Raw genomic sequence first — 23,834 nt, forward strand, 5'->3', positions numbered from 1 at the left:
CTCAGCCTTGGTTTTCATGTCCTTCTCTGAGCCTGAGCCTTGGGCATAAAAGCCTATTGTATTGCCACAAAGCAAGCCCAGAATTTATTAGTATTTTTACTGTTTCACTAGCACAAAGTGACTGCTGTGAAAGTCCATCATGATAAACTCCTCTGGGATGCGACGGCCTGAAACTGATCAAAGATGTGCAGGAAGCAGAGCAGTGAGTGAGCATTCCCAGCTGCTGCACGTGTGCCAGGAATGCTGGAGTCCCCGAGGACTGAAGCAGAGAAGAAAAAGAGGTGCCCAGCAGTGTCCTGATGGCAGGCAGCACATGCCCGTTACTATGAAAAAGGTGGTGGTTTGTTTTGTTTATATGCCTCACCTAAAAGCCTTGCAAGGTCAGAAGTTCTCTGGTATAATGAGCACATTTTCCTGGGGTGTGAAAGCATAGGATTTGCTAATCCACAATATTTTTACCAACTGAACTGCTTTAGTAAACAAAAAACCCTCTCTACAACTCTGCAGAACCTTACTTTCTAGGACAGAAAAATAAATGAGAGGTCAAAATGGATTTTTGACCTGGCCAGCTGTACAAGTCACTACATTTTACTTTGCAACAATCTCAAATGTGTCAGGACCTTAAGTCTCTGCAGAAAAATTTATGCCATTTGTCCAAAATGGCTCAGAGGTCAATGGAAGCTTGACCAAATATAGAGTGTGTTGCTATGTGAAGACTGTTGGTCTCTAACCTCAAAGCAAGAAGGCAGACCTGGTTTTTCTTTTAGTACCATGTGCACATTTTCATTAGGCTACACTAAAATGTCACATCCCTCTTCCAGATAAAATAGAAAAAACTCTGGGAGGAATCATTTTGATCTAAGAGAAGTTTGGAGGAAGAGGGCAGCAGCTGCTTCTCCCTCAGTCATGGGAAGAGAAAGGGTTAAATGAGCCGTCCAGAAAAATTTGGTGAGGCTGAGGCACGAAAAAGGAGAAGGATATTTGCCCTGCTCCTGGAAAGCCTGAAGTCCATTCCTGGCAGATGCACAGGTGGAGTCTAGATGGACAAACAGCTACTGAGCAGCAGGGTAGCTAATGCCATCCCATTCATATGCTAAACACTGGATACTGTAGAAATCCAGGGCAGCTGCTTTCTACTTTAAGAGGAAAAGGAAGCTTCTGAATGATTAATGTGGATGGTTGAGACTGGGTATTCTATGCACCTGTGAGTTAATGCCATTAAGGGAATGGATAAGAAACCACGACAAAACTTTCCAGGTACAAAAATAGCAGGTGGCCACAAAGCCCCAGGGTGCTCTCAGAGAGCTGAGGTGCATTGCCAAGCTCGCCCTGTCCTCTGGCCCCAGCTCACCCAGGAGGTGGGGCCAGCCATCGCCAGGTCCCCATCTGTGGATGCTGCTCCCTTGCTCTCTGCCCACAGGGCTTAGCGGGCAGAAAGAAAATGTGCTAAGAGAGAGGAATGTGAAGAGGGGAGAATTTTGTGTTCACAGCAATTTCCCAGCAACTGGCATTGCTGCTCTCTGGAGCAGCTTCTCAATCCTAGGAGCTTGGCTGGGCCACCTGTGGAGTGTGGGGTTTATACATCCAGCCAGCTTGATTTTGTGGCTGGAGGCTGCTTAGCAGTGCTTTTTTTTTATCTGGCAGTGGTTTTAAAGCACAGCAGCTTTCTTTACTATTCCTCTTATTAGCTGGAAAATGCCAATGTCCTGTAAATAATGGGACAGGGTTTTCATAACTGCTAGCATCTCTGCCTCTCCATCGTAACGTACATAAACCTAGTCCCTCTGAAGGGTTCAGTCTTTGCTTTCAAAGGTCTATCCCAAATCAGGACAGATCCTTTGGGCTAGGCCAAGGTTTATCCTTCCTCTTCTTCTTCTAAGTCGCTCAGAAGGACCCATCAGTCTCTTGATCAAGCTCAGGCTTTTTGCCTTGAGCCTCTCTATCTCCCCTCTCAGCTGCTTGTATGCTTGAGGAGCACAGAATATTCCTGTCAGCAGTGAAACGTCCAGGCTGGCTCAAAGAGATGTAACAGAGGGGGAAAGGGCAGAAACAGAAAGCACTTGAGCAAAAAAGAGGGAAAGAGGACAGGTATGCCTTGGAAGGTGATGGAGGAGAACACAGAAGGGAATGACAGAAATGTGGCGAACAATGGAGGAGACAAGAAGAGCTGTAATGGCAGCAGAGCTGCAAGGGCCGCCTGCTCCTTGTAACCAGACTGACTGTGTGCTTTCTCCTGCTCTGCACAAGTGCATGCTTTAGCTTTTAAAATGCTGTGCACAAAGAATATGTAGACCTGGGAGGAAAACTCTCCCCCCACCCAAAGCCAGGGCCCTTGAGTAGCTGTGGAGCTCAGCTTGCTCTCATGGACCCTGCACATCGCGCCCTTGAGTAGTTAATGGTGTTCAAGCACCGCCTTAGTTTGGTGTCCTGGCTCTCAGCAAGGAGCAAGGAGCAAGAAGAGTGCCCTAGCAAAGCACAACATGCTCATTTCCTCCTTCCCTGAGCTCCAGTCTTGCTCTCTCGCTCATCATACACACCTGTATAAAAAAAATTCTCACTAGGACAAGGGACCTGATTGAAACAGAGGGGAGGGCAGGGACTCTCCAGCCTGCTGCCTGCTCTCCTCCACGCAGCCCCCACTGTCTGCTTGACTTTAATGCCCACACAGCAGGTGGGACAATATGTGCTCACTTATTTCACATGCCTTTCTCTGCAAGTTGCTCTGACGGGGAGCGTGAACAAAAGCAATTCTGCAAAAGCACCGAGGTCTTGCTCTCATTTTGCAGCACCTGCCACTCTGTCTGGGGAGAGCACGCCTTGCATGTACATTTTTGGGTTTGCCAGGCTGCACAGCTCTGGTGACGTCCGAGGGGTGAACCAGAGGCTTGAGTCAGTCTGCAGACCCTGCTGTGATTGCTGGTGCTTGATATCATTGCCCAGGAGGCAGAGAGGGATGGGGTCCTGCACTGCCTGTCCTGTGCAGGAATGAGGCAGGAAGAGAGTTCATTCTCTGGAGATATCAGCACCCTGAGCAGACATGGGAGGACTGCAGGAGTGGTTTATTGCAGACAGGCTTTCTGGCACTAGGAAGGGCTCGAATAGGAAAATATTTTTTTTCAAGAAAACTGTAAGGAAATAGAGATGAAACATAGAGTGATGAGGCAGTGAGAGAATTGCATGTAGTAATGGGGCAAGTGGTGCTTGGTGATGAAACATAAGGGTATTTCTTGTGTATGCATGTAAATTTGGCTGTAATTCAGCAGAGGAGTTGATTTGGTTTGCTTCTAAAAAAAAAAGCAGATACAAATCCATGTCAGAAGCAATGACAAGTCCACAAGATAGACTTGGTGGGGGTCTCATGATCTTCCAGCCCTTAAACCACCCTCTTGCAGGGGGAAGGATGTTGGCTTGAAGAGGCTGAGAGCTCAGACACTCAAATCAAACATTCCTTCCCTTTGCTTTCTTCCCTCTGCTTTTTTTTTTTTTCCTTTTTCTTTTTCTTTTTCTTTTTTTTTTTTTTTTTCATACAGCTTGAACAGATAGGAGCTCAGGTGTTCCTGTAGCCTGTCAGCCTCCTTTCTGTGATTTCCAGCTCAAAAAAGACTGCCCTGATCCCAGGCAATAGGCAGGAGTCACCTGTCTTTTGGGAGAGGATTTTACCACGCATTTTACTTCAAAACAGAGTGTTTTAAATAGCTCTGGTGCTATTCCGTGATGCAGAGCCCTGGAGCCCGAGGTGCACATAAACAAATGTGTGTTAGGAGTGGCTGGGGGTGACGGGGCAGGCGAGGGACATTTGTCATAGGCGAGAGACAAGCCTTCCCTCCTCAACATGCAATTTGCTGCAGTGCAGAGGGCCAGCACAAAACTTACACATCTTGTCAGCCCCACTTTAAAAGGTCATTTTTTGTGGAAATAGCTCTTGTGCTGGTTCTCTGAACAGGGATGGATATTGGTCTCTGTGCAGAGCATTGCTTGCTCTAGGAGGCCCAGCTTAAAAAATTAAACATTGTTGTTTTTTTTTGTTTGTTTTTGTTTTTTTTTTTTTTATGAGCCACCTCAGTGCAAATCTTTTCACTCCCCTTGTAAGAATTATTTTTATAGTTTTATGTTAAGTAAGAGAAATTTCATTCTCCTTGTCATCCTCTTCCCTCCTTCCTCAACACTTGTTCCTCAGAGTTTGCCAACATTAAAAAGAAGTATAAAACTGTTGAAAGCCTCACTAAGACTCTCTCCTCAGACAGCCATGTTCCCTTTGCTCACTGAAGAGCACAGGACACGGAAGATTTTGCTTACATACCACCTGGTTTCTGGTTACAGCCTTAAGGAAATCATTCTACTTCTGAAATATGCCAAAAGCTCCTGTTAAGTGCACCTTGTTCTCCTGGATTCCATCCATCCATCCATCCATCCATCCATCCATCCATCCATCCATCCATTTCCCTCCTGCCCCCTCTCTCTCCTTCCCTCCCTCCCTTATTTGCAATGCTCCTCACCCTAGCAGCAGGGAGTGCTTCTCCAGGCTTATCTTCCAAAAGCCTTTTTAATTCTTTTGGTCTTTTGGGAGGCGAAGAAAACCATGAGGGTAAGAAGGGCACTGCTAGAGACCTGCCTTTGTGTCAGCAAGTACTAATTAAAATAGAGCAGGTCATCATCTTGTCTCATGTAAAACCCTTCCCTCAAACAGCTTCCTGAGACTAAAGGGATGCTAAAACCCCCAGCCTTCTAAGGAGTTCTCCCCATGAATCCTGGACAACTGAGGTCCCTCTGGAGCTCTCTGCCTGCCTTGTTCACCGTTGTCTACATGCAAGTGTTAACTGGAGCCTTGCAGACACGGTGAGGGAAGTGTGGAGATTGCATTATGCAAACTGCCTCAGCTCCTCGCTCGCAGCCTCGGGCGCTGCCATCTGTGCCTGGTTGGCAAGGGGACGCCAGGCACAGCACTGGTGGTGTTTCTCACCTCTTGAAAGAAGTGACAAAAGGTCTTTAATTATGAAAGAAGTAAACCAGAAGCCACTTGGGCTACAGCTCACAGGGGGACTCTTCACAGAAAGGAAATGTATTTGCTGATGAATTATTCTGAGAGAGGAAGCGAACCAAAGGATTCCTGGATGGTTATTTTCCAGAAATTAGGTCAGTCCTAATTAGTTGCATAATTAATTGTCTGATTGCCTAACTAGTTAACACTTAGAGACCTTTGTTGACTCGTGGTGACAAATGCATGCATGCATGTTTTACAGGAGAGGTCCCACTGTGCTTTACAAACTGCATCTCCAGCACGGTGAGTTCTGGGACACAGCACTGGTGCTGCTGTGTGATACACGGAGGCTTATCCACAGCAACAAGGAGAGAGGCAAAATTGTAATTACGTATGTTTTCATGTGAGATTTGACTGCCCTTCAAGTGCCTTTCGAGGCGTTTGTGCAACAGTGAGGCTGTTCTGAACACAAGTCACCTATTTCCTCCTCAGTTTCTCGTGACTACACAGCTCGCCCTCCTCAGGGATGAAGGCAGGTCTCTTCTGGTGAACATCAAAACAAGACTAGCACCTAGAGTACGGACAGTCAAACTGGGAGGTCTCTTGTGAGGATCTGAGAATGATGACACTTGTCTGGTTTACACCAGTGCAGAAAGGAGGGTGAAACTGAGACCAAAAGCACCATCAAGTTTGTGCCTGCATAATGGTGTCCTGTAGGACAGGCACTGAAGCTGAGCACTAGTTATGATGGTATTAAGTGTGTGGAAAAAATATCCTGAGTGTTCCCATGAAGAAAAAAACCACCTTGCTGGGAGAAAACAGAATACTGACGCCTTGAAGGCTTTTTCAGTGACTAATGAGTGTTTTGGTTGACTCCAGTGTAATCACATGAAAAGATGCCACCATCCAGAGAAGGAAGGAAAACTGGTACTAAAAGTGGTGGTTGTGGGCAGCAGTGGTGAAGGAAGGAAGGAAAGGAAAGGAAAGGAAAGGAAAGGAAAGGAAAGGAAAGGAAAGGAAAGGAAAGGAAAGGAAAGGAAAGGAAAGGAAAGGAAAGGAAAGGAAAGGAAAGGAAAGGAAAGGAAAGGAAAGGAAAGGAAAGGAAAGGAAAGGAAAGGAAAGGAAAGGAAAGGAAAGGAAAGGAAAGGAAAGGAAAGGAAAGGAGAAAGGAAAGGAAAGGAAAGGAAAGGAAAAGGAAAGGAAAGGAAAGGAAAGGAAAGGAAAGGAAAGGAGGGAGGAAGGAAGGAAAGGAAGGAAGGAAAGGAAGGAAGGAAGGAAGGAAGGAAGGAAGGAAGGAAGGAAGGAAGGAAGGAAGGAAGGAAAGGAAGGAAGGAACGGAAGGAAGGAAGGACAAGCATTCTGAAAGAAAGATAATGTTGGATAGCAGGAGAAGTTCCTGGGGAAAAAAAAAAAACCCAAACCTTGGTTAAATTGATGTGGTTGAAAACAGTACCATGGATATGCCACCTCTAGAAAAAAGCCTAGTTCAACGCAATTTTTTCCCAGTGCAGGCTCTTAACTCTGCAGAGAAACAGTCTTTCAGCACAGGTACAGCACTGAGCAAAATCACTGTTTCTGGTGCCATTGTTAAACTTGGTATTTGGCACAGCCTCCTGACAGACAGACCCCATGGTTATACTCAGAGAACCCATGGATGAGAGTGAATCTTCTCTGACTGCGGGCCTTGGTGGCAGGAATGAAAAAAAATAGAATGGCTTTGGGCTTTTCTTTGAATGTGGGTTCTGGTAGTTCTTGGAGCATTTGGGTGTCATTTAAAAACTGCCCTAATTTGGCTGTGCTTTTCTAACTTTTGATGTCCCCACTTTATGTTTCCTCCCTCCTCCTTCCACAGCCTCCCCAGGGCACTTAGTGTTGCCTCATGCCACCATGACATCTGTGGGACAAGACAAAACTGCAGCTGGCAATGTGGGAGAAGAAAATTGTGAATCACCTATGTAAAAATTAGGGGGTTTCCCCCCCAGCAAAGTCCAGGGAATATATAGAGTCAGAGAGAGGGATCTATTCATATCACTCTGATTTTTGGCAATTGTCTGCCTCAAACAATTACTATTTCAAAGCAGAATGTCTCAAGCTTGGCAAAGGGCCAGTTACTCTCAAATAACCAAAAATGAGAGACAGAGAAGCTGGAAGGCAGCACAAGAAGATTTGTTCACCCCAGAACAGAATTCTACGAGCAGCATTCTGCTATTCCAACTGCTGATTTTTGAAGAAGGGTTTCTAAGGGATGTGGATTCTGTTCCTTACGTGACAGCAGGTAAAAGCAGAGCACTTCCAAGCACAAACCATCATTGTGGAAAGGGACAAGATGGGATAAAGCTGAGGCAATGCAGAGGCAAGAGTATAGATGTCCAAGGGTTGCATGCCTGTCCACAGAGCATAGCCAAGAAAAGAAGAAACTGTGAGCTTTTAAAGCTAATCAGGCATTGGTAACTCACAATGAATCCGCAGAACTGCAGTGCAGAAGTGACTGGTGCAGTGGGGTGACTGGATGGCCCCTAAAGGAGCTGCTATCTCTTTTTCCAGAGACAGCACATACTCTCTCATATCAATCTTTTGCTTTTAAACCCCACTGACTTTACCTTTAAATTTTATCTCTCCATAGGATTTTTTTCCATGCAAATTTCTATTGCTTTCTTCCTGGGAACTATACTTCAGCTAAACTGCCTCTTTAATGCAGAATTTTAGCACTGGATATTCAAATGCCTCAACAGAAATGCCCATATTGCTCAATTCTGCCCTGCAATCTCCCACCCACTCACAAATACAGCACGTTCCCATCTGTGCACTGCTCTCATTGTGAACTTGTTGATTTTTCCTGTTCTTTTCTGGTGGGGGTATGACTTGGTGCAGGTGCTCAGGCTGGGGGTACCAGGACCCAGGTAACACATGGCAAACTCTGCATGAGACAGAAAACAGAAAATACAATATTTTAGTTACAGCAAGGTTAAACAAAGCATATATCTGATGAGTTGGGCCTGGAAAGATATTTTTGTCTCAGCCAGCATAATTTCTGTTGGAAAACCAATGCTTTACAAAAGATTTTCAACGGACTTGGAGAAACGGAGGAAAAAGGGCTCCTCTGCAATTTCTTAATGTTTGAAATCCATTCCTGAGTACTTTTATCCCTAATTAAAGGTCACCCACTGGATTGTGAACAACTGTTAATGAAGAGTTTAATTATCCAGATGACAGCTATAAAATCCTACTCCTGTGCTTGAATATTTTAAAGGAACAATGCCCAGATTTTCAAATATGTTCTTGTATCCAAGTACTCTAACCAAAGCTCTCAGGGAAGAAGAGTGTGTATGTGCAATTCCCATTTGAATACACAATGGGAGATTGCATATGCCCATATTAAAGATGCAAATCTGTGAGGAGGTTTGTATGTGCTTACTTGACCATTTGAACCAGACCTACCTTTCTTTTCTGTTCTTTCATTCAGGGAGAGGAGGGATGGTTAAATTATTCCTTGAGGATAAATCATTTCACATTATTAACTCTTCTTAACAACAAAGCTGCATAAATTAAATGTAAGATTATCTGCTGTGTCCTCAGTGGAATGATTAGGAGGGAATCTACAGGAAAGAAATGTGGTCAAATGATTTGAAGACTTGCTAAATGGGATGCAAATCTCATCTTGAATTCTTAACAAGCTCAAACACAGACCTGCCTTCTAATGAGCAAACTCTGCTTGGCATATCTGTGTAACCCCCAGAGCAAAGTTGTAAAGAAAATGGATAATGGTTCATTTTCTCTACCGAGTCAGGAGTTTGTTTTTATTGGCACTTTTGACCAGGCACTCCTGGTGCTCCTATTACCTTTACCCGTGGTGGCAATTTTTGTGATGCTGCTTTTAGTCTGCCAAGCTGAAGTGGCCCCATTTCTCATTTCCCATCACAACACCTGATGAATGTTTCTTGGGTAGGTCAGGTTTGGGTTCTCCAAAAGGTACATGCCTGAAAAGATGATGCTTCTATCAAAAAGATCAAGAAGTTGTTTTTGTGTCCTCACTGCCAGCACAATTCTTTGTGTCTCTCTGGTGATGGCATCAGAAGGGCAAAGAGAATCATAACTCTTTAACTCAGCATTTTTGGGGTCTTGGTGAAGGCTAAAATGCAATGAATGGCCACAATGAATGGCAATTCTACCCATAATAGCCAAATTCCCAGGTTTTTCCTGTGTATCAGAGCTAGGCTTTGACTCAGTTTCCTCGTTACCTTTGGCCTGTGTCTCCTGCTCACGTGAGCATATGTGCACACACAGACACACAGTTATTTGTTTGAGCAAAATACTAAACAAAAGAGAATGACAAGCCCTGGCTCTAAAAATGAGGGGGGAAAAAATTAGAATGCATCACATAAGAAGAGCTGTTCATATGAATTAAAGAGGAAAAATATGCCTGTCTGAGTTCTGTCAGTGGTTAACATCTTATTTCCTAAGAAATATGGGTTAATACAAGAGATTTGTTAAAACAAAGACAGGTCAGTCTTTCGGTGTTATTTGCTGAAGAGGTTTCAAGCACACCTTTCTGTGCTTTGTTAACTCTCCAGGAGGGTGCAGGAGGGTTTTCTCTGCAGAGTCTCTCATCCGTAGGTCACAGTGACCTGACGGTGGGGGCTGCACTGCATAAATGGAGCTCTCCAGATAAGAAGCAGCATTTATTGCGTACTTTGTCAACATATCTCTGGCCGCACACTTGTTCTCAAGGCACTCTCTTTTGATATTGGTTTTATTAAAATAGATTTCAGAAAGGGAAATGTAAAATAATTTAGAGATTGCAACATAAACATGTTGTTCAAGAGCTGAGGAAACCCACACCAAACACCAGCAGGCTTTTTTGTACATTACAAGTATGGACAAAATGTATCCTGAGGTCTTTTTTCTTATACTGCTTTATTCAAATAAAAACACTACTAAAAAAAAATTTGATACAAAAAGAGCAATATCTCACACAGGGAAAGCCACAGGTCCCACAGTGTCCCTCAAAATCTGTAAAATTATTAAAATTAAAATCAAAAGAACAGCTAAAGCCAAGGAGATCTAAGGACTAGAAGAGGGAGAATTTTGTCTTGGTAGCTGCACAGTCAGTCTCTCACCTTTGGAGCTGCCACCAGAGCTCCTGAGCAGCATGTGTGGGCAGGATGATATGTCCTCCATGAGGCAAGGTGTCCAATTTTACAGGCTTTACCTGTTCCTCACGTGTCAACTCATGTGTCCGCTGGAGGAAAGCCCATGGGCTAGGTGGCTCAATCCCAGGCCCTGGGCTGACTCTGGGTACAAGACACAGCCCTGCGAGGTCTCTTTTCAGGGATGTTAATTAGAAAAACACATTTAACTGAGTCCTGATTCTGCAAATGCCTGGGCAATGGGTTTGCATGAAGCAGATGGTCTGTATCAAGCTCATGTGCCTGATGTATCTGTGACAGGATTTACTAGACTGGTTTCCAGACTACTATGCCTATGTTTTCCTGGGCTGCCAGGTCTCATTCCTGGTAAATGGTCAGAGCTCAGGCAAACAGCGTGATATGACATGCCGCAAGAATTTTCCCTATTTATCATCAAATGTGGGGTAGTGTTTGCCAAAGAACATCCCTCATTTTTAGCCAAATAATAGATTCAGGTCCCTTTTAAAAATATAACTAGATTATTTGTCATTTTGGAACATCATCATTCAGTCACTTCCATCGGGATGGGATTTAATGGCTTCACACCAGCCCGCTGTATATGACATAGAGCATTTGTGAAAAAAAAAAAAAGATTCCTCTGAGTAGTCAGATGATCTTCCTAGAGATGAAGTGTCTTTCCCACTTTTCTCTTTCATTCTTCCTTTTCCTGGATCTTGGAGGGAGTGTTACTTGTGTTGAGTAATGAAATTTCCCCCGCCAAAACACACTGTCTTTGATCTCCCCTGTTTAATGCACTAGGGAGCTGATAGTTCCTTCCCTGGCTAGGTCTGAATGAATAATCACCTCCTGTTGTTATTCACATAAGATTCAGATGCTGAAATGTGAAGCTGATGACAGGGGAAATTATGGATAGAAGCATCAAGATTTGCTACTGAAATTTTATGAGCTGTAGGTAGGAAATATTTAAAGCACATCACATTTAACCATGGAGACTCCAGGCTTTTATAATTTCATGGGGCAGAACTGTGAGTTTTTTGTGAGATGGGAATGAAGCCCAGACTGCTCTCCTGGTGTCTTCTTTATGCCCACATATCCACACACAGACATGTAATCAGCATGAGAAAACCCTACCCATCCATGAATCGTCGTTGCAATTTGGAATGATGAACCATTCAAAAATTAGATATTCAAATCATGTAAAAAGTCAGTACATTCATTGAAATGTTAGTAAAAAACCCTGTAAAATCAGGAAATCTTGATTAATTTTCTTTTGTTTTGTGTTTTTGACTTCTTTTGTTATTGTTGTTGTTATTTCAACATATGCAGCTTATGATTTATTTCAGGTCTTTCAATCTGGACCAGCACATAATAATGTGTGCGCGAAGGATGTTTTTGTTTTTTAGACGGGAAGGAGAAATCCCAAAAGGATTATACAAAAAATTAGGATTTCACATGAACTTTTGTGCAGGGATTTAAAAGCCATGTCTAGAGCCATTGTTCTTTGTGCAGCCCAGGCAGTACAACACACAAATGCTGTTGGATGGCAAACCTGCCTCACACGTCTTGCTGGAGCAGCCCATTGGCCCATGCTGGCATATCCAAGGCTCCCAGACACACAAGTGAATTCAACTTTGTGAAAACAACTTTAAAGCACACCCTTTTTATTATGAGGAGTTTCTCTTGCCTTCATTCTTGCTCTTTCTTACCTTGAAAAGAAACCCTAAACCAAACCAACTCTTTAATACAAACTCAGACGAAACAGGTTTCTCTGAGCCTGCCAATCTACACCAACACAAAAACCACCCAAAGTGACACTCTGTGCAGGGTAAGGCAGGTCCACGCAGTGTAGAGCAGCAAAGATCCAGCACAGCTGGAGATGCCTCCTGCCTCCCTGCTGTGCTCAACAGAAATGGAAACATCACAAGATATTCTCATTCCTGGCAAGCCTGTGCTGGAGGAGGGCTTAAATTGGCCTTCTGTCTCCTGTAACCCCAGGAGATTTGATTAATGAAAAAAGCTAATTATCTGTATTGCTATAACACAATTCACAGGAAAAGAAATTAATTCTACATGTTTTTTGAAACTGTATATAACCATACTTAATTCTCAGCAAGCAGCTAACATCTTCCTCGGATGAAGGGAATCTCTGCCTGCATGGTGGGAGATACCAGTTTATGATCTCATTTATTTCTTGAGACAGTTCTACATGAACACTTTGGCACTTTGCTCTTCAAGAACTGATGAACATGATATGTCATCACTGATGGCTGTTCATTGAACAAAAATAGGGATTTTTTATCATAAAAGAATTTCTTTTTCATACAAAATAAGTTTGCATGTTATGCTGAAGTCATTATTCAAATTCACATGCTTGCAAGTGATTATCACACTGCCTCAGACACAAATTTATGCAAGCATTTCAGTTTAAGTGATTCAGGGGAACCAAAGAATAAATAGTGCCATCACCGTTTTTTGATACAGGAGGGCAATGGCCATTTCTTGTGTGGAAAGTATGAGCAGATGAGGAGATCTCTGTTCTGTAAATCTGGGCTTGCATTTCACAGCAACCAAACTTGCTCAAGAGAATGAAGAAATCCCTGCGGAAAGTCTTGGTGAAAATGGCGTAGAGGAAAGGGTTTGCGCAGGAGTTGATGGGGTAAAACAAAACCAGGAGGATCTTGGAGTTGGACACTGTGATAAGAGGAACCTTGAGCGAGGCCGATATGGCAAAGAAAGATATTGGTGCCATGCAGAGGAAGTCGGTGAAGATCAGTATGGCCATGCGCTTGGCAATCTTGGTGTCACTGTTGGAAGAGACGACGTTGGGGTTGCGCACGGTGAAGTAGATGCAGGTGTAGCAGACGCAAATCACGACGAACGCGAGTACATTGAGCACTAAGAGAAACATAACGTAAGCCTGGGCAAACGGTGTCTCTATATCCATGGGCAGACAGATGCTGACCTTCATGTAGCTGCTGACCCCAAATATGGGAAGGAGCGCTACTGTGAAGGCAAACACCCAGCCAAAAATCATGACGATCACGGCATGACGCAAGCGCAACTTGCGGTGCAGCTGCATGGCGTAGGTGATGGTGTGCCAGCGCTCCACGGTGATCACCGTCAGCGTGTAGACTGAGAGCTCGCTCGCAAACACTGTGAAAAACCCTGCAGCGTTGCACCCTGCCCCAGTCTGCCAGTCTATGGCGTAGTTGTAGTACTGGCTTTTGGTCTGGATGTCCACAGAGGCGATAAACAGCAGGTAGATCCCTATGCAGAGGTCTGCAAAGGCGAGATTGCACATTAGAAAGCGAGGAACGGTGAGTTTGTATTGACTGCTTATTAAAATGATGAGGACAACAGTGTTCCCAGTAATAGCTAAGATGTTGATGAACCATATCAGGACTCTCAGAATGTTGTATCCCATGATATCTTCACACGGGTTGAAAGCATCAGGTTTAGGAGAGCAGGCTACATTAACTACTTCATTGCATAAACCATAGTCAAATTCATTCTCTGCTGGGTCAAATCCTATGCCGTAGTTGGAAATGTAATCTTCAGCTGCAGACCTTCTCTGTAGTTTTTTGCCAGGTTTCTCCTCAAAGTCTTGCTTCACGTGAGATATGCTACATATCGGATGTAATTCACTCCTGAAATTGTAAAAAGAGTAGAGTTGGAAGCTAAGAGACACAGTATGAGGCAAAAAAAAAAAAAAAAAAAAAACCCACAAAATTCTCCAGTTTCCATTAACAGCTCAGTTTTTCTGGTTAGCTGATTATATAGATTACCCTGGAGCCTGAAATTAATAGTGTGGCTGGTCCCTATTTATAAAATACTGCAAGAACATGTAAATGACTTGGAAACATCATAAACTGCACAGGAAAGGAAAACCTAATGTTTGCCTAATGCTCACGATGCAGTTATCCACCTGGATAACACAGTCTGTAAGAAGCCTCCCTCATTTGAAATGAATCTCTCACCAAAGCATGGGGGAAATGCATGACAATGAACACCACTGTAAGACTGGGCTTTGAGGAATGAGTCAAGCCAGCTGGGAATGCTCAAATTCCCTTTTTCCTAAACGTTTTGACCATCACCATCTTGTAACTCTGCCAGGGCACAAAACTCCATTTTGTGCTGTTCATTTTTAGTACCTCATATTGTATTAGTGATTAGCCAGTAACACAAGCAAATAGCACAAATAAATTCATGCAGTATTCCAGATAATCTCTAGAGGACAGATGCCAACAGAAACACAAGGCACAGGAAGCCATTTTTGCTTGAAAACTTTTTTAAAAGAAGTCAATTAGAAATCAAGTGAAGTGAAGCAAAATCAAACCAAACCAAACCAGACCGAACCAAACCGAACCAGACCAAATCAAAGCAAAGCAAAGCAAAGCAAAGCAAACCAAACCAAACCAAACTGAACGTTTTAATGGAAACAGTAGTTGCTTCTGTTTCTGTCAGAAAGTATTTTTTAAACATTTTAAGATTTTTTAGTAGCACAAGTAAATACTAGCATTTTTCATAGTTTTGTGTTTGGCTTTATTTTGTAGAATATTACCTCTGTACCCTTCTCCATGCATAGACCTACAGAAGAAACAAATATTTTGGCTGATGATAGAAAGATGATCAGCTCCAACAAGATCATAAACATCAAGAAATATCAAATATAAACATTAAATGAATGGTGACTTTTTTACAACAGCTCTTCGGCTGCCTTAGAATTTGGCTGTCCCATGAACTTGCCTCCAGAGTTTTGGATGCAGACCTAAACTGAGTTATGGAATAAAACAGGTGACATTTTATTGTAAAACCAACTCAGTTCAGCTCTGCCTACATTCAGCTACAACCCAGACTACAGTTTAGGTGTGTAATTTCTAGGACAGGACCCCAGCTTATTTTCCACCCTGACTCTGAGTACAGTTGAGAGAAGAACTCTCTAGGCAAGTAAAGTTAAAATTTTGAACAACTGGTAGCAGCCTAAAAGGGAGAATTCTTCTTTGTAACCTAATTTTACCTTTTGACTTTCTGCACTCACTACATCTTCTGAAAATTGAGTTTAAAGAGTCTGCAAGAAAGGAAAACTAATGAAGGTCCAGCATCAGAAGGTGAGGGACATTTCCTATGAGATTCTGAACATCCTCTACTATTATCAATATTTTTTATCTTGCCTGTCAACGGAGTCAGAAAACTGATTTTCTGTGAGGTCAAATATTCACTATGAAGGTCACAGTAGCAATAACAAGGCATTACATTTTGCTCTCCTGTGTTCTACTCGCATAAGGATGAGTGAAGGGTCCAGGGTATTGATCAATATATCAACAGTTCTCTGGCTGAGAGGGAAGATAGGCTTCCTAGAAGCAATAACAGGAGAAAAAGTCCCTCATTTTTTAGTGCAACAGGCACTTGGGGGCACTGAAATCTACAGCAATTGGTGGTTCTTTGAAAATGAGCTGAAGGAAATGTTTGTAGCCAATCATTTCTCAGCATGAAGTAAAAATAAACGTTTTCTAAAATTTTGGAAGCACTGCCTGGACCTAAATATATACCCAGGCAAGAGTGATTAGTAAGGACAATTAAATATTTCTGATTATCACGATCCGTTAATTCTTGCCTTATTTTTACAGCCAGTGTCCCAAATAAAAGCAGGATCCCAAGGAGTAAGGTGTTTGCTCCAAGGAAGAGTAACGGGGAGTGTCCTGCTGGTCCTCTGCACTGGGGGCAGGTAAGATGAAACTCCCAAGGGAAGGAAGAGCCATCCTGTGACACTGACTGTCTGTCATATCTTTGCCCTGTGTTTCTCACCCTTTGGGCTGTGCAGTGCACTCAGAGCAACAAGTTAAAACATTATTTCCCAAGGGATGTCTGGGTCCTTGCTTCCTGTTGCAACCGTGGATGTCACGATACAGTTAATTCATTCCCTCTCTTTGTAAACTTTTCTTACTGTTTAACATTAATTTGCTCAAGTAAACTAGAAAAACAAACTGCAGAAAGGGCAACTTTGAGAACAAAATTGAAATTGGCAGAGTGCTCTGACAAAAATAAACAAAAATTGCTACCTTCGTACAAGTTGTTATTTAAGTTGTTATTTTGTGTGCCTCATCTGGATCTGGTGGCAGCAGGATTGTGTGTGCTGAGAAACATGCTCAGCAGAATAAGCAGTCTTGACCTGTGTTCTGTGATAAGTCCTATCTCAAGCCAATCATCCTCCTCAAAAGTCCTTGAGTGAGTTGTGAGCAACTGATAGTACGTTCTTGAGAGGTGAGGCCCAAACACCATTCCTGATGCTGCCACATTTTTTGAAGAAGTAGGATTTCAAATGACAGCTCCTCCAAAGAATAACTATCAAGTGTAAGGACAGAGTCATATCAATGCCATTCTTTTGGGCAGAAGGTGATCTTTATGTCAAAGAAAGCCAAAATCTTGCTGAAGTTCGTAATGGTCTATGTCAAGTTGAGGGTTTTAACATCCGGCCTCTGCCCTATCCATACTTCAAGGATATTATTTTCCAGTCACAGAAAAACGTGAGGGGAGATCAACATACTGTACTAGACTTGTCTTAAGAATGCAGCTTACCTTTTCTTAGGCCAGCACCACATTATTCAAATTACAGATAAATATTTAGCATGAAATCCTTATTGGAATGAGAAAAACCATCAAAACTGTCTCATGTTTTAATGTGTTTCTCAGACTGGCAGGGCTGTGCTTGATGTGGCATCCTCCAAAACTTAGAAAGCACTGTTGCTGTAACAGATTTCAGCTTTCTATTATCACAACAGCACCTGTTTGCTGCTGTAGACAGATTTTAGAGAGGTGACTGAGCATGATCCACTATGGAAACTTATTTTATCTAGGGTTTTGAATGCCTCAGAAGTCTCAAAAAGAGGAAATCAAACATGAACAGGCAGCCAGAAAGGGGCTGCACATCCCTGTCTTAATTCCTTCCCAGAATTCTCATGTAAACACCAGCTGCTGCTGTGATCCTTAGAAATGCACTTCTGGGGGTGATGAGGCACCCTTTTTATACTCCCTGGACAACCTGGAAGTATTTTGTGAGCCGAAAGGCCACAAGGAATGGCTGTCTCCTGCGAAGGTGCAGGACAAGCCCGGTCACACCAGGGTCCCCACCACCACAAGCAACGCCTGCTGCTCTGAGCCAAGCACAGCTCTCACCCAAGGAATATTACACACTGTGTGATCAAGCACTATGCAAACTATTAATAACTTCTAAACAGCCTGAGCAGCCTTCATTGCACACGCAGCTTGTGCCAGCTGTCATGAAAACTGCTTTGAAATGAAAGAGGGTGTAGCTACTGTATGTGTGACTAATCTCTGCTGAAGTGTATGGTAATACTTTCAGTCTTCAAACCAAACACATGCACCCACTTTCTCTCTTTAATCTGGAGAGAGGATCTCACTTTCACACCAATTTCAGTACAAGAGACATGACTGCATGAAAGAAACGGCAATTTTTAATTATGTTAAAAAAGAAGCTGACAGGATGGCTCATCTAAATAATAGGTTCTCATAATTTTGCATTTATGCCTAATGTTTGGTAGAAAATACACGTGGTAACTATTAAAGGCATGGATAAATATGTTCAATTTTGTTCTGTTGAACAGGGAGGTAGAGTTGAGACCAGACTTGCTCCAGAAGCAGCCCCACCATGGCACGGTGTTCCAGCCCAGCCTCCAACATCCGCACTGGGGCTATGTGAGCTCTTCACAGGTTTCTTGGCATTTCTTTGCAAAATTGCACTTACCCAGGCTGTGGAAAGGGCTGTGTTATGTTCTCCTTGCCTTCTTGCTAGCCAGGGAAAGGCTTCCAGAAGTGTACTAAGGGGGAAGTGAGTGCTGTGGACTTCAATTCCGTGTAGCGAGTGTGTGGCATGGAAGATTTTCAAAGCCCAAGTGAGGGGACTAGATACTGAGAGCTTACCACGGGGTCAGGACTATTTCCTCCTGTAGCTTCCCTTCAATAACAATGTTTTTGAAAAGTCCAGTTGCCTGATTTAAGGGGTGGATTCTGGGATTTGGGTCCTGATTAGGCCCAAGCAGCCTAGAAGATAAATACCTTCAAAAATATGAGTCGCAGTGATACCAGTGTTCCTTTGCGGATCCAGAACTACACACGCTTTCACCGGACTCATTGGAAAACAACACTTTGCCACCAGTTCTGGAAGGACTGGACCCATTTCTGCCCAGAAGGCACCAGGCACTGTGTCTACATAAGACTGCACAAGTGTGTGAAAACATTGCCTGCTGACCAACTGTTCTAGTGAAAACTTAGCATTTTGAATCAAAAATTTCTGTCATCACTACAGTCTCCACCATCACACTTGCACTCTTTACACAGTTTTGAGAACACATGTAGATGATATTTATTGGCTATCAGCAAACTCAGTTACCTTCCCTTGTCTGGTGACCGTACAATGCTAGAAGTAAAACAAAGGGCTATTATAAGTATTAAAATAGAAGCTACTAACAGTTTATGCTTTCTCTGCGTGGTTTTACTTTTCTTTGAAGTTTTTTCCCACTTCTGAAGATGATGTCTTGAATTGTAACAATGGTTTTTTTTTTTTTTCCTGCCATAAGTCCAAGCCTTTCAGAACTTCCAGTAAAGGAAGAATTTCAAACAATACCAAGGGTTTATGTAGGTTCCAGTTCCTCATGCTTTCCAGTGGCACAGATTCAGGAGGCTCGTCCACTACTAAACGTGAACTTTTCAAGACTGTATGACTGAGGTGGAAATACTCAATGAGAATCACTGATACCTAAAGCCTCACTGCAACTTGCCAATGGAAAATTAGAAACAGCACGGAAAATTGCCTTTGGAGTCTAAAAAGCACCTTAACCTCCCGCCCTGCTCTGTTGTGTGAAATGGATCTGCTCAGAAAACATGTCCCAGAATGCTGTGAATATGGGCTCAAGAGATAATGTATCTGTGATGCTTGGCTGGGCAGTGCTCCAACACCAATGAGGCTTTCTGAGAGAAGAGTTTGGGATCACTCAGTGGTCCTGTTGCCCTCCTGGACTGATGAACGAGTATTGATCAGCTTCTCTGCAAACACAGCCTGCCCTCCAGTTACCTTCTGAAAAAGTTATCAAAAGTTTTCTGTTTAATGTCTTCGGTGTGGCTCCAGACTGGTCCCAGTGAAAGATGGATTTATGAGAGGTGAGTTGTGTCTGGGGAAAGTGCTGATGCTATCAAAATTTAATAATTCCCTGAAATGGAGAGGCAGTGCACTGTGTAGCATGCATAAACCTGTATGTATTGTGTGTTAATTTATTTCCATCCATTTACTTACCCGCACTGAAGAGACCTTTTCTATCCACATTTTGAGGAATTTTATTTAATTCACTATCAACTGCTGAAAAGCACCAAAAAGAAAAACAAATTAAACCACTTACTTTTGTCTTTTCCAGTTTGTAAATGCACAGCAATGGCTAGGATACGTGAAGTTTGCCTCAATCAAAGATCTAAATTTGCTTAAGTCAGGAAGCTTTTTTAAATTGTATGTAGACCTTGCTCTTAGCTTCTTAATGAGTTCTAATCCATGACTTGGCAGGAAACTGATTTTCGTGCTGGAAATATCCCTTTAAGAAAACATATGAAAATCTTGGTAAAAAAAGCAAATTAACTTCTGCTCAACAATGGATATGTGTTTTAGACTGTCCTACTCATTCTCAGAGTAGTGACTGGAAACAGATCAGCTGGAAATCTACACTGAAAAGACGATCCAGTGCTAAATTGGGTGTTCCTCCAGCAAATTGAGCTAATATCCATGGCAAACAACAATCAAGTGATGTTAGTCTGTGAGAGCAAAAGAAAAACATCCCATAATGTTCTGGATAAAAATTAGCAGACATATAAACTATTACTGCAATATGATGCTGGGTTTACTAAACACCCAGAAACTGCAGCAATCATCCCATAATACTGTTAAAGGATGAAAAAAAAAAGGCTGATGAAATCAAAATAGAAGTTTGCTATAAGAACATCACATCATGGGAAGGCTGCTGTGGAAAAAGCAATAAACACAAAGAGAGAAGTTCACATGTGGGTACAGGTTGGGGATATCGGGTTTTGTACTCATTAGGAAGAAAACCATTAAAGAGAGACAGGGGTGGCATTGTTCAGGCTGTTAGGAACAAAAAAATCCCAACAAGACCTTCTTGGAGGTTTAGAAAACAAATATAGCACAGACAGAAGCAAAGAAAGGGGCATGACTGCAGGAGGTTGGGAAAGATGTGTTTATGTGAAGGCAATTACTGTGGGACAGGCTCTGAGAGGCAGTGATGGAATCTGCAGCCATGAATGAACTAAAGAGAGCATTAGAGGGGCTTTTAAAAGGAAACAAGCTCTGCATACACTTAAATCTTGACTTGTGCCATGCAAAGGAAGAAGGGAAGAAGGACCAAGGGTGCTCTATCTCCAGCCTAAGAGATACTTGGAAATCCATCCCCATAGCTCCAGACTGTAACAGCTGGGGCAAAACATCTCTGCATTTCCTTTGCTGGGACACAAACCATGTCCCTCAGATCATGACAGCCTGAGATCAACTCCTTTCTCTGAAGAGCAAAACTGCACAAAATCACCCTTCCTCCTTTAAGCCCTGTGCTCACACAGCCTGAGACTGGTCCAGGATGCAGTGTTTGTTGAGGCTGCTCTGCTCTTTATTTTCCAGGAAAAGAAAAGGTTTCTCCCTAATCAAGGAATTGGACTGACAATATTTACAGTTTTCTCCATTTCCCCTCAAAGGTACAGTTTCCAATTCATCTTTGACAGTGTGATGTCAGGACATTTTATTTGATCTCTATCACCCAACATGCACAAATTGTTTTTATTACTGCATTAATACAGGAGATTGGTGCCATGTGAGGGGGAGACCAGGTTTTAGCAGCATGTAATAAAGTTTAGACAGTTGCTATGTACCACACACACATTTGCACATTTGTACCTCTGTTCTCTGGTCCAGAAAGCAAAATTAACACCAGGAAAGGGCTCTGCTTGAGTGCCAGCCAAGCCTAAGAAGTTCATAGGCAGATGATAAAAAAGCAGTTTGTAAAATTGGTGAAGATGATCTCTGTGTCCATGCTGTGCCCACAGCTGAGGCTTTACATCCAGGCTCTGAAGGAATGTGCCACCTTCAACAGCTGGACAATGGGCTGTGGCAGCAGAGGAGCAAACACAAACTCCACTCCGCTACCCCAGCCTGGGACCGTGACTTTTACTGGAAGACAGACTGGTGTAATCCAAAGTGCTGTGAACTTCTGCAGGGCAGGCTGAGAGAAGCCACACCTCTCACAGAAGAGGTCCTGAGCTCCTGGACCTGTTTCTACAGGAGCTAAACCCGGCAGCTGATGAGAAATTTTAGGCTATTGATTTCTACCTGGGATGCTTGAAGAGGTAATTAGGCTGCAATGAGCAGCCTCAATTCTCACTCGTGCTGACTACTGCCCTCAGTGCTCTGCCTAATGAAAACTGTCACCCAGACTATGTGCTCATGACTCAAAAACTAAACAGCAGGTTGCTGCTTAAATCCACAGACAGCATCATTCAGAGGATGTGTAACTTCATAGTTCTGAACAAGAGCACAGAAAAAAAGAATGTTTTCTTTGGCTTGTTAGCTAAAAAGCGTTACTGCATCCAAACTGGTGTTACACTGTGTGGAAATAAATATGAATAGGGATAGCACTTAAAAACATCTAAAAGTTTTCTGAATCTTTCCTCATCTCAAAATAGTTTCAAAGATATTAAATAGATTTTCCACAAAAAAAAAATTTCTTCTTATTTAAGAAACTTTTCTTTTTATGCTCATTATCACACACAAACAGAAGCAAGTTAGGGAAGGTGTTTTGCATACCCCTGTGGGTTTTTTTTTCAGTATGTCTATGAGGGATAGCTATGGATACACCACTGACAAGCCCTGAAAAGCAAACACAGACATTGTGCAGGTGGTTTAGTAAATGACTGCACTGAGTTACCACACACACACGCCTCAGCGCAGGGCTTCTTTGGGATGCTGTTCTCTAGTTAGAGCCTTGATAAATTAAATAAGCCTGATGAACAAGATTATAAAGTGGCAGTAGGAAATCAAACCAGAAGGCATCAGCAATTGAAATACATGTTCTTGTGTTATCGTTGCTTGGCTCTGAGTCATCAGCCTTGACAGCAGCCAGTACAGGAACAGCAAAATGAAAAACCTTCTCTTCCAATCACTTCCCTTTCCCACTGGGAGTCTCTGTTGGATTAGCAGAAGAACTGACCGGCTGATGAGGTCTGAAAGACACCTACAGAAATGGCAAAAAATAGCTCCTGGAGCAGAAATCAGAGCAGGATAGGCAGACTGGAGAGAACAATTTTCTTTGTGCTTGTATTTAAACTGATCTCTGGCTGCACTTCAGGGGCTCAGCTGTGGAGCTGGGGATCTACAGGAGCTCTCCTGCAGCCTCCATGTGTGGGATTGCCCATGAAGAAAAATTGCAAGGGTGGGATGGGCCACAGCCACGCCTCGCCCTGCATCGATCCAGGATGCAGCCAGAGAACTAAGGACACCAGCAAAGGCTGGTGCAAGCCACTACAGCTCTGAGAGGAGCAGCAGACAATGAAATGAAACAGTGCAGCTGAAAATTGAAGCTATGAAACTCCAAGCTGGAGACAGAGCGTATATCTGTATAGAAGGAATATGTATAGTTGTGGGATTTATTAGCTATTTGATTTACTGGCCTACTGTCAATGCCAAAATCCTTTAACTCAAAATTTGATGTCTTTCCCAAAGAGAGATTCTAATTCAGCCAAGACCTGTAAGTCTGAGAGAGGAATTAATTTGTGAAACTCTGTAGCCTGCACAAGGCCTATGATTGGTGCTATTTGTGTTTGTGTTTCTTTCACATTAATATGATGAATTACAACATAGAAGTTGGCATTAATTGACTCCTTAACACTGGTTCAGGAAGTTCAAGGGTTAAACCACCTTGATATTCATTCTATTAGAACACTGCAGTCTGCAACATGGATTTGATTGCAGCAACAGCAGAAATAAGATTTGTCCCAGCAAAGATATGATTATGGGTCAATCATTTCCACAAGTGAAAGCACATCCCTGGTGATGGATGAGTAAGAAGGCTCTTCTTCCATGATCTCACCCGGGATAAAAAGGTAATTTCCCATCCACGGAATAGTGGATGTATTGGTAATGAAACAGAAAACTTTTTATACAAATAACTCAGTGTTAGAAGTTGAACTATCAAATGAATCTCAACTACAGGCAAATCAATTTGATAAACCTGCAGAATATGATTGTATCAAGTACAGCTTGCAAAGAAAATGCACTTGCTTTTCGCTACAGGAAACAATGATTTCTCAGAGAAACGCCTATGACATTACTGATTCAAAGATGCTCCAGTGTCAGTCTTTTCCAAAAAAAGAAGATGCTTTGAGGAAACAATGGAAGTGGAGCAGAATGCAATAAGCCCAGCTCTTTATATCATAGGTGCACTGACCATCACACAGTGGAAAATGAGGCCTTCAGAGGAGCTCTGGACTCAAGGTTAATCAGACATGTTTTCTCCCTCCTTTTCAGATTTGTAACCATTCTATCATCTGTCCAAAATCTTCCAATAGCTCCAATGACCCCTCTCTTTTGTTGACTTTTAACCCTCTCTGGACAACCAGGGTATATGCAAAGAGAGAAAGGTTCCAATGAA

At 42.8% G+C, this 23,834-nt stretch overlaps 1 protein-coding gene across 14 annotated transcripts in view; it reads right to left on the bottom strand.

The window, feature by feature from the left end:
- Positions 1-11,769: 11,769 nt before the first annotated feature.
- Positions 11,770-23,834, bottom strand: part of FSHR (follicle stimulating hormone receptor) — a 79,971-nt gene continuing 67,906 nt past the window's right edge. For 13 of the 14 annotated variants that reach the window (XM_068186558.1, XM_068186555.1, XM_068186560.1 and 10 more), the window contains 2 exons: positions 19,536-19,721; positions 11,770-13,772 (listed from right to left, as the gene is read on the bottom strand). In XM_068186558.1, the coding sequence (XP_068042659.1) occupies positions 12,545-13,772; positions 19,536-19,721 (1,414 nt within the window). In that variant the 3' untranslated portion in view covers positions 11,770-12,544. The remainder of the gene's footprint in view (positions 13,773-19,535; positions 19,722-23,834) is intronic. The other variant, XM_068186561.1, reaches the window with a different exon arrangement.

Source organism: Anomalospiza imberbis, chromosome 3, assembly GCF_031753505.1.
Source record: "Anomalospiza imberbis isolate Cuckoo-Finch-1a 21T00152 chromosome 3, ASM3175350v1, whole genome shotgun sequence".
NCBI classification, from domain to species: Eukaryota; Metazoa; Chordata; class Aves; order Passeriformes; family Viduidae; genus Anomalospiza; species Anomalospiza imberbis.